Here is a 16,444-nt window from a genome sequence, read left to right on the forward strand (position 1 = left end):
GGAATGAGGTGAATTCAGGATTTTGGTGCATCGCAATGGTGTTTTCTTTTCAGTGTTGCAGAAGAAGAAATGGCTATAATTCTTAGTTTTTAGCTTTTAAAATAATTTTTAATTTGAAACTTAAACTGTAATTCTGTGGTTTTATCTTGGATTTTAAACTTAATTTGATTAATTTTATTAGTCTGATTTTACATTGTAACTATTTTATAAATGTTGTGAGCCGTCCCGAGCAGTAGTGTACTGGAGGAGCAGGGTATAAATATTTTAAATAAATAAATAAGGGCACTGACAAGAGAATACCCTACAACAGGGGTTCCCAACCTGTGGTACTCCAGATGCTACTGAACTACAACTCCCATCATCCCCAGCTAATTTATTGTATATTTTATTGTAGTTCAGCAGCATTTGGAGTACCACAGGTTGGGAACCCTCCCCCAGACTTCCTTCTAATAGAAGAATTGTGGTGCTTTTAGTAATTACATTAGAGGCAATTTCTAGTAGGGGCCTGATCTTGGTATAGCTGCAGTCAATACAGCAATTACATTTGAAATGAACACACCACCTGCGAAAGTGCTGCAGGATAAAATAGTGTGTGCATCAAGTGCTCAGAAAATGTGATACTCTTTTATAACAAGTGCTGGATTGATGGAAGGCATGCTGACCTCACAATAAATTTGTTTCACCAATTAATCATGTAGTAAGAGAAGAAAAAAATATGGCGATAGTTTCTTGCTCTTGGACTTACCTAGCACTTCAGTCTCCATGATGTTAATATTAGAGATCGTATCTGCCCCAGCTGCAGTGGAAATGCCCAGGTAAGGAGCACTTACTCTCCAGGAGAGGAGAGCTGGTCTTGTGGAAGCAAGTATGACTTGTCTCCATAGCTAAGCAGGGTCTGCCCTGGTTGCATATGAATGGGAGACTAGAAGTGTGAGCACTGTAAGATATTCCTCTCAGGGGATGAAGCCGCTCTGGGAAGAGCAGAAGGTTTCAAGTTCCCTCTCTGGCTTCTCCAAGATAGGGCTGAGAGAGATTCCTGCCTGCAACCTTGGAGAAGCTGCTGCCAGTCTGTGTAGACAATACTGAGCTAGATAGACCAATGGTCTGATTCAGTATATGGCAGTTTCCTATGTTCCTAAGGGAGCACTACTAATTCATATTGTCTGGAGACAGGGAGTTAAAGTTCCAAATAAAGTAGTTTATTTAGGAAATCCATCAGGGAGCTATATAAGACCAGTGTTCTCTCTAATTCCTCCCACCATCTGTGCACAGAATGAATCTTGTTCTGGGTGGCAGTATCAAGGCAGTGTGTGTGCACACATGCATTCAGAATGGGGCCTTCCTGATTTAACCTGAGCGGGATCTAACATTAACTGAGCAGACATTTTAAAAAACCCTTGTGTGCGCATACATATGTGCATGCCTTAGAGGGAACACTGGATAAGACCTATCATGTCTCATGGCTAGCTACATACAGGAAAGGGGCGGGGGGGAGGGGAGAAGATGGAAGTCTCTCTCTCAGGTGAGAGAATGAAACCTGAGACTATCAGTCCAAGCAAGGGGAATCAGAATAGCAAAAGCATGGTCAGAGGGGGAATGCCCTTACTGGCTGTGTTTATACCTAGGGGTCAATAGGGTTGCTGGTGCTAAGAGTCAATGTCATCAGGAACTGCATCTCCAACAGTTAAAAGGTGGCAATATATCTTTCTAGCTAGCGAGTGACACTCACATTCCTCAGCAAGGATGGAGGCTTGGGCCTAGTATGGTATCCATGCATATTCAAATTCAAATCATTTGTGCAGTTTGAAGTCTTAATGGCAGTACTTTCTAACATATCGCTAGAGATGCGGTTTTGAAGCTATTTCTTCCTATGCTAGAAGCAGATTTTCCAGAATGTGGCTCCAAGGTACATTTTCTTCCTCAGAACCACTTGTTCTGGCTGCAGAACACAAGTCCTGCTTCGACCAAAGTGAGCGCTCTCATCTGGGAAGGGAATGAGTGCAAGAAGGTGGACATGTCTGTGCTGGAGATCAGTGGGATCATCATGAGCAGGGTAAGGATTGTGTGCACCAAGTGAACGCTTGAAGAACTCAGACTAGGGCTGTGCACGAATGGTTTGGTAGTGAACTGGTCCACTGCAAACTGAAGCTCAAGATCAAACTGAATCAGCCCTGGTGTGACTCAAAACCAGTTTGCCGGTTCAAGCAGCTATAAAGTTGCTTGTAAAGGGGATAAAGCTTAGGGTGGCCATTGAGGGCAGGCAGCAGCTGTGGGGTGACGAAAAGCACTCTTTAAAAGTAAATGAGAAGGTTCTGTTTACTGGGGTGGTTCTTCTGGAAGCTGCAGTGGTGCTTCTGGAAGCTGCAGTGGTGCTTCCCACAGCAAACTGGTTCATGGAAAGGCTGGTTTGTCCGAATTTGGACTGAACTGCGGGAAACTGTCTGCACACACCCCTAGCGCTGATATTGCTTTAGTGTGCACCTTGAAGCAGGTGGAATATACTGTGCTTGACATACATGAACAAAAGTTGCTATCTAGCCATACTGCACCTCAGCAATCCTTACTATGGCAAATGAGTGGGATAGCAATTGACATACTTTTCATCAAGGCTTTCGCAGAATATAGGTGTTTGATTTTGAGATGGTGAAATGTGTCTTCCAAAACTAGTGGAAAATGTCTTCTTATGTGTTGTAAAGTTGGTCACACAGATGATCCTTACTGTCTGTGTGAAATCTTTAGTGACTCATGAGATGAATGTATGTTCTCAGAAAGTGAGGTTTTCCCTTTGACTGACTTGTGAGGCTCCGTTCATATAAAACATGCAGAATTGAAAGGATTTCTTGGATACTTGACTAACACTTTTGCTAAAAACTCACGTGCAGTTGGTGTGCAATTGGAGGGGAATTGGACTTGTGGTAGCAAACATGACTTGTCCCCTTAGCTAAACAGGGTCCTCCCTGGTTGCATATGAATGGGAGACCAGATGTGTGAGCACTGTAAAATATTCCCGTTAGGGGATGGAGCTGCATCTGGGAGCTGCATCTAGGTTCCAAGTTCCCTCCCTGGCATCTCCAAGATAAGGCTGAGAGAGATTTCTGCCTGCAACCTTGGAGAAGCCACTGCCAGTCTGATGGACCTATGATCTGACTTATTATTAAGTCAGCTTCCTATGTTCCTACGCAGTCTGTAATTTTGCTCGTTTTCCTAACCAACAGGTCAATGCCCATCAGCAAGGAGTTGGTTATCAGTGGCTGGGAAATATTGTTACAGTTGGCTTAGCATTCCTTCCCTTCCTCTATCGACTCTTCCACTCAAGAACCCTGGAGCAGTTGTGGTCAATTTCTATGAAAGAACTTCTATATATCTTTTGTGGGGCTCCTACAGTGCCCCCTGTTGTTGTTCTTGCAATGATTATTTTCCTTGAGCGCTTGTGCCTCACCTGGATGTTTTTCTTCATGATGTGTGTTGCCGAGAGAACATATAAACAGGTTAGTCTTTGACCAATCAAGAGCTGATCAAAATGTTAGGAATGTTATGGAAATAAGGGGCTGCTGTTCAAAGACAGAGCCCTGCATTACTACTGCTCCGACAGTACCACAAAATGAGTGGTGTGGATCTTGCTGTGCTGCATATTCCTCAATCCCTGCAAACAGCTTTAGGTGGGGATCTGTTTTCCTCTTAATTTTACAGTAATGTTGATGCTGCTCTAGAGAAATATGCATGATCCACAAGTTCAAAGGTATATTATTTCTGTTTATTAAACTAACCACAGAGCCTCTGAAATGTGGTGGAAGAGATGGGTATGATCACTAAGTGACTGCAATGTACAGTTTGTTGTAACTGATTTTTTCTTTTTGCAGCGATTTATATTTGCCAAGCTCTTTAGCCATATTACCTCTGCTCGGAAAGCCAAGAAGTATGAAATCCCTCATTTCAGACTCAAGAAGGTGGAAAATATTAAGATCTGGTTATCACTTCGTTCCTACCTAAAGGTGAGCCTGAACTAAGTGGGCTGACACCTCAACCTAAAGATTCAAACTATAGGCAGGCTGACATCCTGACAAAGTGCTTGCGGAAGGATGTTCTGCTAGTGCAAAGCTGTTGCGCTAACTACTTGTGCTATGGTGCAAGCATGTGTGCAGTTGTGCAACAGTTGCACAACGCTTGACACACCTCATTTGTTCCTTCAAAGAGGGAGATTTTGCACAAGGGTGCTATTGTGCAACTCCACATGTTTTGTTTTAAGTGCAACTAGATGATCTTATTCTAGCACAACTTTCAGGCAAGATCTTGAGCTACTGCAGGTTTTAGGATGTTGCAACATGTGTCTCTTGCTCATTGGCAGTTTTCTAAGAATTCCTGTGTTTTTCTTGCTCTGACTCAGCATCTTTGCTTTGGCAGAGACGAGGCCCACAGCGATCTGTTGATGTGGTTGTTTCTTCCATCTTTCTACTTGCTCTTTCCATTGCTTTCATATGTTGTGCACAGGTAAGATTTCTGCTATTTAAGAAGGTAATGCTTACTATCTGTAAGAACTGTTAGAATAACCAATTTGGCTTCCTTAAGCAAAGCTAATTCAAACATTTTGAGTTTTGGTGGTACAGTCGTCATAGGAAGAGTGTACCACCTCAGTTTTCCCCTTGACTTGCTATTTGAGAATCCCCAATGAAAATTAGGGCCTATCTGAAGATTCTTGTAGCTTTTCTTTGATATGGTACATCTTCCACATGGGATTTCATGGGGAAGCTTTTCAATAACCACTGATGTGAAAACTGAGATGATACAAGCCCTGGCATTCCAACAGTTTCCACTCAAACACCAACCTTCTGTTGTTTTTCCTGGCAAACAGGTTTTTGTGTGGAAAAGAAACCTATTTTGTTGTGGGCTTGTGTGGGCTTCATAGTGGTTGCTCTACCTGCTCAAATTCAGCTGCTGTTTCCTTAAAACACTTCATTTCACAACTGGGCATTTCTTGAACAGGTTTTTGCACATCAAAGTCAATTTCCAAACTAAAGGGACAAGGTACATAAGTTTCTGTAGCTAACACTATATAAGCCATGTGACAAGACCATTTCAATGGTATTTGTATTTCCTTTTCAAATAGCTTAGGTTCCTGGTTACAACTTGGGAACTGGAGATAGCTACCCAATGCAAAACAAACCCATGCTTCCAGGGGTAGAGAGAGAAAGATGCTGGTCACGTGACTATTTTGCCTCTCCCAAGCCATCTGCTATGCTGCAGGCTTAGTACCATTGGGAAAAACAAGTGCATGGACAGTGCACAGTATGGTTTGTTTTTGTTGGCTAAAGATGGCGCTTATAGAGAGTATTTTAGGGTCAATTGATAGGCTTGTCCTAAGCTGCTCTGGGCAGAACTATATATTGGAAGAGAAAGAAACATTGGTAGACCTACCGTGAATTGTTCTTTTTTGAGGTATGGGAAGGGCATACCTAACTTGGCGGGTTGTCAGCCTTTTCATGCTTCAAGACAGGGCCAATCGGATTTCAGATCTGTATATACTATGCTGCGCCAGCCACACCCAACACAGTTCCGGGACTGTGAGCGAAAAACCTGTAGCCTCACACTGGAGAAAAAACTGGCTTTCAACCACCAGAGAAATAGAATGAACAAGAACAGAAGAAAGGTCAACCAAGGAAAATTCAGAGCCCTCCAAAAGAAGAGAAAGAACAGGGATAGCACAATCTTGAACCCTGGGAGTAGCCCCGCCACTCAAGGAATATCACTCCGTTCCCAGCATCCGCGGGAGGGCCGGATACTCTCCCTATACCTCCAAAAAGAACAATTTGCGGTAGGTCTACCAATGTTTCTTTTTCCGAAGAATGGGGAGGACATCCTAACTTGACGGGATGTACCCAGGCTGAATGTAATCAAGGGCAGGGAGCGGAGCGGATGCCTAGACCACCCGCTGCAGAATTGTCCTTCCAACCGCCACCTGTGGATCATAGAAGGAAGGAATCTTATAGTGTCTCACAAAAGGAGAAATAGAACTCCATGTGGCCGCTTTACAAACCTCCAGGGGAACTCTTGCTGAGAAAGCTGCCGATGCAGCTGCACTTCTCGTCGAATGCACCGTGATACCTCTGGGCACAGGTAGGTTCAATGTCTCATTAGCCAAGGCTATAGTAGCCCTAAGCCACCAGGCCAAAAACAATTTAGAAGCTTTGGTCCCAAGGGAGCCTGCTTGAAAAGAAACAAAGAGAGAGTCCGTTTTCCTAAAAGACTGAGTTCGTCGGGTATAATTTCTTAAAGCCCTTCACACATCCAACTTATGCCACACACATTCCTTAGGATGCATGGGCTTGGAACAGAACGAAGGTAACACCACTTCCTGGCTTCTGTGGAAAATAGATCCTACCTTCTTGCCGAAGGTCAATTCTAACTTTAAAACAACTGACTCTTTTTGAAAAATACACAACTAATCTCTCACTGAGAGAGCAGCCAACTCCGAGACCCTCCTAGAAGAGGTTATCGCCACGAAACATAAAACCTTGAACGACAAATACCTCAAATAAATAGAACTGAGAGGTTCAAATGGAGCCTTGGTCAAGGTATTTAAAACCTTGTTTAAATCCCAAGTGGGAAATCTGTGGATAGGGGGAGGAGCCAGATTACTCGCTCCCTCCAAAAATCGACTAATATGGGGATGCAAAGATGAAGAACCAGAATCCCTGAGGTCCAAAACAGACAATAGAACAGAGAACTGCCGTCTTAAGGTGTTCGGACGAAGATCCCTCTCTAAACCAGACGGCAGAAACCCCAAAACTTCTGACACTCCAGCAGAAGTTGGAAGGACGTTGTGCTTTGCTGTCCAAGAACAGAAGGCAGCCCAGGTCAGTTGATTTATGCGAGAGGTGGCCACCCTCCTGGATGCCAGGATGGTATCTTGAACCCAAGAGGAATACCCTTTATCCAGTAAGAGCTTGCGCTCCACCTCCAGGCGTTCCGCTACAATCTTCCACAGCCCCAGACCTAGTAGTGGCATCGGAGGAAAGGTGTACAGCAACCCTGGAGGCCAGGGAGACACTAGAGCATCCATTTCTTTTGCCTGACTGCAGTGATGCCTGGTAAAGAACCCCGGGAGCTTGGTATTGTGCATGGTTGCAAAAAGATCCAGTTGAGGAGGACCATACCTGTGTACAATCTGATCGAACACCGCTGGCAGCAGTGACCACTCCGCCGGGTCTATCCACTGGTGACTTAGCCAGTCTGCCTGGAGATTATCTTCCTCGCTCAGGTGTTTGGCCGCTATGGACTTCAGGTTCAGCTTTGCCCAGGCCAGAAAGCGATCCACCTCCTGCATAATCACTTGCAACCTCGTGCCGCCTTGATGGTGTACATGGGCCTTGGCCGTCACATTGTCCGTTCTGACGAAGACATGATGGTTCTGAATTAGCCCCTGGAACTGTAACAGAGCTAGGCATATGGCTTTCAATTCTAGCCAATTAATATTGAACTGGAGATCCTCTTCCAGCCATATTCCTTGAGCATGGTGATCGAAACAGTGTATTCCCCAACCAGATAGGTTCGCATCTGTTGAAACCACAACCTTTAGAGGATGAAAGGAATACCCCTCTCCAGTGCTGGAGAAAGCCACCATCAAAAGGATTCCATGACCTTGGATGGAAGAGTAACCTTCAAATGCTGCTTTTCCATGATCGCTAATTGATAAGGGAGAAGAAACCATTGCAGAGGTCTTGAATGCCATCTGGCTCAGGGAGTACAGTCCAGGCAGGTAACCATGTGTCCCAAAATTTGAACTAGGGACATGAGGTCCCCTTTCTTCTTCATCATCTAAGGAGTGATAGTCTCTCTGAGCTTGTTCTGATGCTCTACTGGTAGAGATACTAACGCCAACTCCATATTGAAAAGCACTCCCAGATGTTGCAGAATGTGAGACGGTTGAAGATGACTCTTCAAATGGTTGATAACGAAACCGTGTTCCTCCAGAATGTGGACCGTGCAGGTGACACAGCTGATTGCTTTATGGTAGGACACTGATCTGATCAACGCATTGTCTAAATATGGATAGGTCTGAATTCCCAGGAGTGCACAATGACACCTACTATCAATTTTGTAAATACTCGGGGCACCAATGACAGGCCAAAAGGCAATGCTCTGTATTGGAACTGCTGTTGATTGTAAGCAATCCTCAGGAAACGATGATACCTTGGGTGAATTGGGACGTGCAGACAAGCCTCTGACAAGTCGATAGATGAAAGCCAATTTCCTGGGTGGACCGATCTTGATGGACTTTAACAACTCCATCCTGAAGGTCCGCTTCCTCACAAAGCAGTTTAAACGTTTCAGGTCAAGAATCGCACACCAAGTCTCGTCCTTCTTTGGAACCAAGAAGAGCAAAGAAAACACGCCTTGCCATGATTCTGTCATAGAAACCGTCTCTACGGCCCGAATCTGTACCAGATGAAGAATAGCCTGCTCCATCAGCAGCCTTTTGGAATGCTGTCTGGAGACAGGAGTTACGAAAAGAAAATCGTGGGGAACAGATACGAAATCTATTGAATAACCTGGGTAACCGTAAGAATAACCCACTGATCGGTGGTGATCAGCACCCAGGTCCTGGCAAAGTCCAGGAGATGGCCCCCAACTGGGGGGAGTCATTGGTTACGGAGTCATTGCTTACGAATCTGCACTGGGACGGAGTCATTGCTTACGAATCTGCACTGTTGGCGAAGGAACCCAATCAGTTCTTATTCTGTCCCTGCAGGACCAGGATGTTCTCCAAGACCCTCTGAATGCCAAGCCTCGGTTGTTTTTGTCTCTGTCAGTGCCCCTGAAGCCAGCATAACCTGCGTGGGTTGAATTCCTGTAGGGGCAAAAGGAACTCTGAAATTAGCATTTACCCCTAAACCCCCTACGAGCTTCCCCTCACCCCATAGGCATTGCCTTCTTTTTGTCACGAGTTTCAGCGAAAACCAGATCTAAAGACTCTCCGAATAACTTTCCTCCTAAAAAGGGAGTAGCAGCCAAGGCAATTTTGACTTCGTGTCTACTTTCCAATGTCTCAGCCATAAGTCTCTCCTGACCACCACCCCCGCTGCCATGGCATGGGAGGCGTGTTGCAGACAATCAAGGTTCGAGTCAGCCATAAGAGCAGATGCCCTGGCCAATTTATAAAGAACTTGCCGAAGTTTAACATTTTCTGGAGGCACCAATCTTATCAGTTCTTTTGCCCAAAGAATGGACGCCCTATCAAAGACTGAATTGGTAGTTGCTGCTCTGACAGTGGCCAAGGCCTTTGACCTTTTCGTAGAAGATGATCTGCCACCTTCTCCTCAGGTGACTTTAAAAAACTGACAAGGAAAACAAATGAGAAGAGCTGGGCTTCTCTAGAGGAGGGTTTTGTTCATCAGACAATTCCCCTTCTTCCTGTTCTGACTCAGAGGACTCTTGTGTCAGAAGAAACAGCAGTAGAGCGATGAGGTGGAGGCACAGCAGTAACAGCAGAAGAGGCTGCTGCTGGAAGATGAGCCACTAGGGGGTGTTTAGGTGCCCTAATACCCTTATTTGACAGTGGCACTCTTTTTCTTTTATGGAGCCTCCTTTTAGAGGGGAGGGAAAACTGAAACTGCTTGCTCTGTGGAATAGCCCTTCTGAGGGCTTGAATCGGGGGAAGAAGAAAAGGAAGGGTGCCTAGGGCGCTTAGCCAGGGCTTCAGATGCCACTCCCCGCCCCCGCAAGGCAGTCCCCTCACACCCAGGGGGTGGGGGAGCCATGGCAGCTACCTGCCTTGAAGAACCCAACTGTTCCAACAAAGGAGATATCGGGGACAAACATTGTTTTTTTAAACAAAGTCCCCCAACCACTGCAACTCACCGGCTGACAAAGCCTCATTGTTAGGACGGATAATAGTCTCAGGCGTTTCTGAGCGCACCCCCTGTAGGAGTGCAGAAGCAGCGAGCGGCAAGGCCGAAGGCAAAGCCTTAGAAACAGGCACGGGCTGAGGAGAGACCATAATGGCCGCCGTGGTTTTGGCGGGAATCTCAGAGACTGTCGTTGGTGATAGCTGTGCCCGTACTGCCTGCAGCTGAAGCCTCTCACAAAGCGGAGCCCTGCCGGAGGCCAGCTTGCATTCCTTTTTCTTTTAGGCCACATCTGGGTCCTTTAAGTGTTTGGTCTTCTTTGCTGCTTTTCGGGGCAGAACAAGCTCTAGGCACAGAGCCATCTCAGAGCTTTTAGCAATTGTTCCCTCAGAAAGCCCAGCAGCGCACACAGCAGCAGTCCCAGACACCGCAGTGGCGGGTGCCAACATAGCCTCTGAGAGGGTGCCCTCCAAAAGAGTGCCCTTCAGCATGTCACCGCAATGTGAAAGCTCCATGAGTGGAACAAGTGGGGAGACACAAACCAAAAAGGGGAACATAAAAAAGAGGGAAAGAACTAAAAAACACACAAAAAAAAACCAGGTAGAGGATAACAAAGGAAAAACAAGCCTAAGGCCGCTAGAAGCTAGAACAGACTGGGCAGCTTGTGGACCGTCTTGAAGTGAGACAGGACTGGAACTGGGTTGGGTGTGGCTGGCGCAGCATAGTATATACAGATCTGAAATCTGATTGGCCCTGTCTTGAAGCATGAGAAGGCTGACAGCCCTTCAAGTTAGGATGCCCTCCCCATTCCTCAGAAAAAGATGGGGTCCTGAACCCTAAGCTGCTTAGAACATTAATGGGGGGGAGGGACTTGCGGGAGGCTCCCCTGCAACTGTGCCCCCCTTTGTAGTTTACTTCTGATCTAGGAGCCTGCCTGAGGAAAAATTAGCTCCCAACTATGTGAAGAGCAGATATTTATTTATTGACAGAATCAGCAGGTGAGGAAATTGTTAAGCTCCTCTTCTCCCACCTGCCAGTTCTCATGTGTACACATTGGCCTTTTCTCACATTACCTTAGGAAACATGGGTTTGCAAACCCCCATTTGGCTAGGTAGCCTGGAGAGAGAGAGAGTGTGTGTGTCTTTGGCACAGGGTAGTAGTATGGTTGTGCCTGGTATACTGTTGCATCATGTGAAGAAATCAGCCCAGCCCCTTCTGTGCTGGAACAGATGTTATGGAAGGTAAAAGGGAACATTCCAGTTCGTTATGATGTTTATATTTTTCATAGGTCTTACAAGGTCACAAGACATTCTTGAATGCTGCTTACAATTGGGAATTCCTAATCTGGGAAACAGCCCTTCTTCTGTTCTTGCTGCGCCTGGCATCCCTGGGCTCTGAAACCAACAAGAAATATAGTAATATTTCAATCCTGCTCACTGAGCAGGTATTTTGGCTTATATGTATCCTCTTGTGACCTTCTGTTATCTAATTTAAAAATGACAACTTGGCCTGTCTGTAGAAACTCTTGCCACAGTTAAGTTTGTATTTATGCCAAAAGGTAGCTATAAGCCATCATCTGATGGCAATTTGCTCTTGAAGACTGCCATACAGTTTGCAAGATGAATATATGTGAGTGAATACTAGATATGAACTTGTAAACAAATCAGTTTAGTCTTAAAATAACATACTTGTCTGCCCCATTTGGAGCCTGGGCCGAAAGGCCTTTGGAGGGCCCCCCTCCCCTGCAAATTAAACATCATCATGCTCGGCTAGGTGACCACACCACCCGGGACAGACTAAAGAGGATTTGGGGGCTGTGGAGGCCCTGGACTTTTGCCTTGAAGGCCAGGGGTAAGAACACCTCTGGTTTGCCCATAAAAAAACATTGTAATCAGAGGTCAGTGGCTTACATACAGTACAGCACCTCACTGGTCCAGAAGTTCACACTGGTTCTATTGCTACTAACAATTGTGCCATCACTGTAACTACAAGCTTCCCATAATGGAGACTTGTAACTACAGCAATGACACAATAGTTAGTAGCAACAGAGCCTCTGTGAGCTCATTAGAAGTATGGGTGTGGTTTGGAGAAGCACAGAACAAGTGTGCATGCCCTGCTGTATGCTAGCCAGTATTAGTTTGGAAGCGCGTTTTTGTAGTCTGTGTGCCTGCAGACATATTATAGAAAGTGAAAACACAGTTGGATGCAGTGGTGCACCTAGGTAACTGGAGCCTGGACTTAAAGGCTTTTGGAGGCCCCACCCCAGCTGGTACCCCTCCCTGCCGCCAAGTTAAGCATCATCACCTAAAGGCCTTTGGAGGCACACCCCCTGCGGCAAATTAAGCATCATCCCCCTGCGCGCACGCACACACTCTATTTTTAACCCGTCAGTTCCTGAGGGCAATAATATAAAACAAATATATTTATGGAAATATGCATTAGCAGAAACATTTCAACATGCAACATAAATATAAAATGTAAAATAATAATATTCCCATCCCACATTGCTTTCCCCACTCCCCCCTGTCTCTAAAGTATCCAGTATTTATGCAACTGAATCTTCAAGACCATAAAGATGTACAAGACTCTTTATGCAGCTACACCATGCTTCTGCTTTAACAAGCCACAGGGCTCTTTGTTTTTGTAACCCTCTGCTCTGATTCTCACCCTCTCCCACCCTGTGCTGCTCTTGTGCTTTAGATGTCAGCCAGCCCTCAGCACCAGTGTGCCCTCCAATTTCTTTCATCCAGGTGCAGAATGAGTTTAGTTCTGGGCAGCAGTATCAAGACGATTTGTGCACATGTTGTGTGGCACTTTAGATACAAGCGCCTACACACACAGAGAGAGAGAAAAATGGTATTTTACAGTTTTTTTCCTTTCTTCCACTTCACATTTGCCAGTATATCTCAACCAACTGATGGGGAACAGATGCAGTCTTTACCACAAAATCTCTTCAGTTCATCCCACTGAACAGAGGTTTACTATGGAGTAAGTGTATGTAAGTTTCCATAAGAGCCATTTTTGTGCGGGGTTGTTCTTTAGTTTCTGCAAGCCAGCCTTAATAATGTTTTGCCACTCCACTACTTGTTTCCTAGCTAAAATGAGGAGTTCAGTCTCCTTGGTCTCCTGCAATCAGTACGCCACACAGTTTAAAGCCAGAGCGGTTTACTGGTTAGAGTAGGTTGTAGATTCTTTTCAATCTCATTGTTCTGCACAGGACAATGACAAAGATTTATCTATCTATCTATCTATCTACTGGATGAGAAATGGGGAGACTTGAGTTCAAATCCTTGCCATACTCAGGTATTCCTAGGTATTCTAGGTAATCCCTCTCATCCTAACCTACCTCACAGGATTGTAGTAAATTTGAAAGCAGGAAGAAAGAATCATACACACAGTACCCTGAGCCACTAAGGAAGGGCAGGATACAAGTGTCATGAAAAAAAACAAACCATGCCTACATGTGCAAACAACATATTCATATTTATGTTGACCTTTAGCCACATGACTCCAATAAATTCATCCCATTGAATGCCATTTATGCCCAACAGAAAGAAGTCACCTGCTAGCAATCAGTTTAGACAATATATATCCACTAATTTGACTTCAAACCAGACAACAGAAAGGCATACATGGAGTCATCCCAGTTTCTTAGGATTTAATAGTAAGTAAGCATCTAAAGGGCAGGGAAGCAGTGTTAAGAACATAAGAATAACCCTGCTAGATCAGGCCCAAGGCCCACCTAGTCTAGCATCCTGTTTCACACAGTGGCCCACTAGATGCTGCTGGAAGCCACAGGCAGGAGTTGAGGGCATGTCCTCTCTCCAGCTGTTACTCCCCTGCAACTGGTACTCAGAGGCATTCTTAGAGTGTTCCCTCTAGGGCTTTTGCATGTGCGCATGCACACATGTTTTTTGATGTCTGCTCAGCTAATTTTAAATCCTGCCCAGGTTGAATCAAGAAGGTCCCACTCTGAATGCATGTGCTCGCACACTGCCTTGATATTGCCACCCAGAACAAAACTCATATCTGCACACAAATGAAAAATAAAAAACTTGAGGGAACATTGTAGGAGAGAAAGGCAGCTTAAAATAAAAACCCATCAACTGATTTACAGTCTTATTTTGATGTAAGTCTTTAAAAAAATATCATTTATTCAGCAGCTTTAGCCCCTTATCGAATGGATTACTCAGCCTACACAATCACAGTGTTTAACATCCCCACTCCAATGAACTGCTTCCTGCCTCTGTAATGTCCTCATTTCCCTCCTTTCTTGTTATGTTTTAATGTTGTAAACCACCTAGAGACTTCAGTGGTGGGCAGTATACAAATATGATAAATAAATCAATAACAAGCAATTTTAAAACCTGGCTGGATCCCTCTTAACTTGCTAGTTCCTTCTTCATCTTCCCCCTCCTCCATTCACCATTTCATTCTTTGCTTCCCCCAACCCCATCCCATCCCCTTTACTACCCCTTTCTCATGATCTCCCCCTTTCTCCCACTGGTTTTCTCAATTCACACATTGCCTTTGTTCTCTCTACTGGCTTCATGCTTGCTTAAAAAAACCCCATTTGTTAACTTCATCCCTTTTGGTGAGAGCCAGCCAGCTGCACACCGCCAGGGCGGATAATCTGGGGGGCTGTTTGGAGGCACCCCTCTGGTGGAGGACCAGACTTTGGACCAGTATTCTGGTCTAAAGAGCACCACTGGTTGGATGCAGTCTAAAGCTAGAGAAAAAGAACTGGACAAAGCATCTAGTCCTTAAAGAATGGGCCTATTAGTGCCCATACAACTCATTGTCATCTTGCAAAACAAGGAGTATACATATAGCAATGGGCACCTTTGCCAAGCTCTCATTCAGAAATATGAGCCCTTAGGACTCCTTTCCTATGCTAGACAGGCTCTCTAAGCATATCATTGCTGAAGCACTTCTCAGTCTAGTCTGGATTTAGTTGGAAGCCTGTCTTCTAAGTTTTTCACTGTTGCTTCTATATTGTACATTGGAATATGTTTCTAATAATGATGGAGTCAGGGAAGCAATTTAACATGTTTTCAGAGTTGCATCTAGGTGTGAAATGTTTTTAAAGCACCTTGTGAAGTCTGAGTTAGCTGTAGGATTTTAATCAAAGCAACTCAATGCCTATCTGATCAGCAACTAATGACTTCTAATTTGGACCTTGTTTGCAGAAGCAACTGACTTTAAATACGTTTAGAGAGAGGTGTGTGTGTGTAGAAGATCCAGATTAGAACTACAGTGGGGGCAAATGATTAGATCTCTCCTTCCCTGGGGTTTAGTCTGCAGCAGAGTCCTTTGTAGCTGCTGCTGACACACACAGACACACAACCTCAACACACAGGGCTAAGCCCCCAAGTTGCATCAAGCTTGGCCTTTAGTGAATATTAGCTCTAAGGGAGGATGCTTATGCTGCTATCCGTATGGGCATGCAGGCCTATAGCTCCTACAATTACAGAGCAGACCTCGCCTTGTTTATTCAAACTGTTTCCAAAAACTAATCTCTGCTACAGATAAACTTGTACCTAAAGATGGAGAAGAAGCCAAACAAGAAAGAACAGCTCACCCTTGTGAACAATGTCCTAAAACTTTCTACCAAGCTCCTAAAGGTGAGTGGCTAAAAACAGTGCACCTATATGCAGTTGTTTTGCCCATTAAATGCCCCCTGGTTCATTGCTCAATCAGTGTATGACCATGCCATATGGAGGAAGTATGCCTGCCACACTCATTTTCCGTTCTCTTACTGCAGGAGTTAGATACACCATTTAGACTATATGGCCTGACAATGAATCCCTTAATCTACAACATCACACGTGTGGTGATCCTGTCTGCAGTCTCTGGTGTTATAAGTGATCTCCTGGGATTCAATATCAGAGTAAGTGCTGATGTGTTTGAATACCTAGCTCAGATGTTTCATCAGTCTGATTGGACTTTAAATGGACAAGTGTGGCATTTCAAAGCAATGGCTGTGCCTTCCATGGGGGAGCCAGTACACCCAGCACAATTATCATTACCACTGTAACTTTCCACTTGACTTGCATGTTGAACTCAGTAATTTTCTGCATGACGCCTGCAAATACTGAAAATTAGCACAGCAACACAACAGGAAAGAGGTGCAGAAAAATGGGTTGGACACACCCTAGATCTGGCTGTGGATTATACTGCTGTCTTTAGCAAGTAGCTTTTGATAGACATTTAACCAATGAAACTGCTTTTTCATAGAAGGGATTTTAAAGCCTAATTTCTTATTTTGATGCTAATTATGCCAAATTAACTTTGTAGTTGTGGAAAATCAAACCATGACTTGAATAAGAGACACGAAGCCCCCTATCCAGGGTACAAGAATTATCGACACTGAGACAAGGAAGAAGTGTTACGTGAGACTTGTTATGGAAGTTGAAGGTGCTTGCCCAGTTGTGCCAGTCCTCACACCTACGTACATGCAGCATCTGTTCATTCACTTTTTCAAGACTCCAAATAAATGTTTTTATTCTAAGTGAGCCCATGGCTTGAAGATATGGTTATGTAAACCTTGGCAAGTGTTCTTATTAGAATAAAGTATTTTAATGGGACAAAGCTGCAGCTCC

General features: G+C 44.7%; 1 protein-coding gene across 11 annotated transcripts in view; it reads left to right on the plus strand.

The window, feature by feature from the left end:
- The window catches only part of PHTF1 (putative homeodomain transcription factor 1), a 34,911-nt gene extending 18,554 nt beyond the window's left edge, over positions 1-16,357 (plus strand). For 5 of the 11 annotated variants that reach the window (XM_053250095.1, XM_053250094.1, XM_053250093.1 and 2 more), the window contains 8 exons: positions 1,925-2,053; positions 3,216-3,488; positions 3,861-3,992; positions 4,402-4,488; positions 11,131-11,286; positions 15,371-15,466; positions 15,607-15,732; positions 16,140-16,357. In XM_053250095.1, coding sequence (XP_053106070.1) covers positions 1,925-2,053; positions 3,216-3,488; positions 3,861-3,992; positions 4,402-4,488; positions 11,131-11,286; positions 15,371-15,466; positions 15,607-15,732; positions 16,140-16,160 — 1,020 coding nt within the window. In that variant the 3' untranslated portion in view covers positions 16,161-16,357. Of the gene's footprint in view, positions 1-1,924; positions 2,054-3,215; positions 3,489-3,860; positions 3,993-4,401; positions 4,489-11,130; positions 11,287-12,742; positions 12,841-15,370; positions 15,467-15,606; positions 15,733-16,139 lie in introns of those variants that run through there. The other 6 variants (XR_008307163.1, XR_008307162.1, XR_008307164.1 and 3 more) reach the window with 6 other exon arrangements.
- The last annotated feature ends 87 nt before the right edge of the window (positions 16,358-16,444 follow it).

The sequence above is a fragment of the Hemicordylus capensis genome, chromosome 4, assembly GCF_027244095.1.
Source record: "Hemicordylus capensis ecotype Gifberg chromosome 4, rHemCap1.1.pri, whole genome shotgun sequence".
NCBI lineage: Eukaryota > Metazoa > Chordata > Lepidosauria > Squamata > Cordylidae > Hemicordylus > Hemicordylus capensis.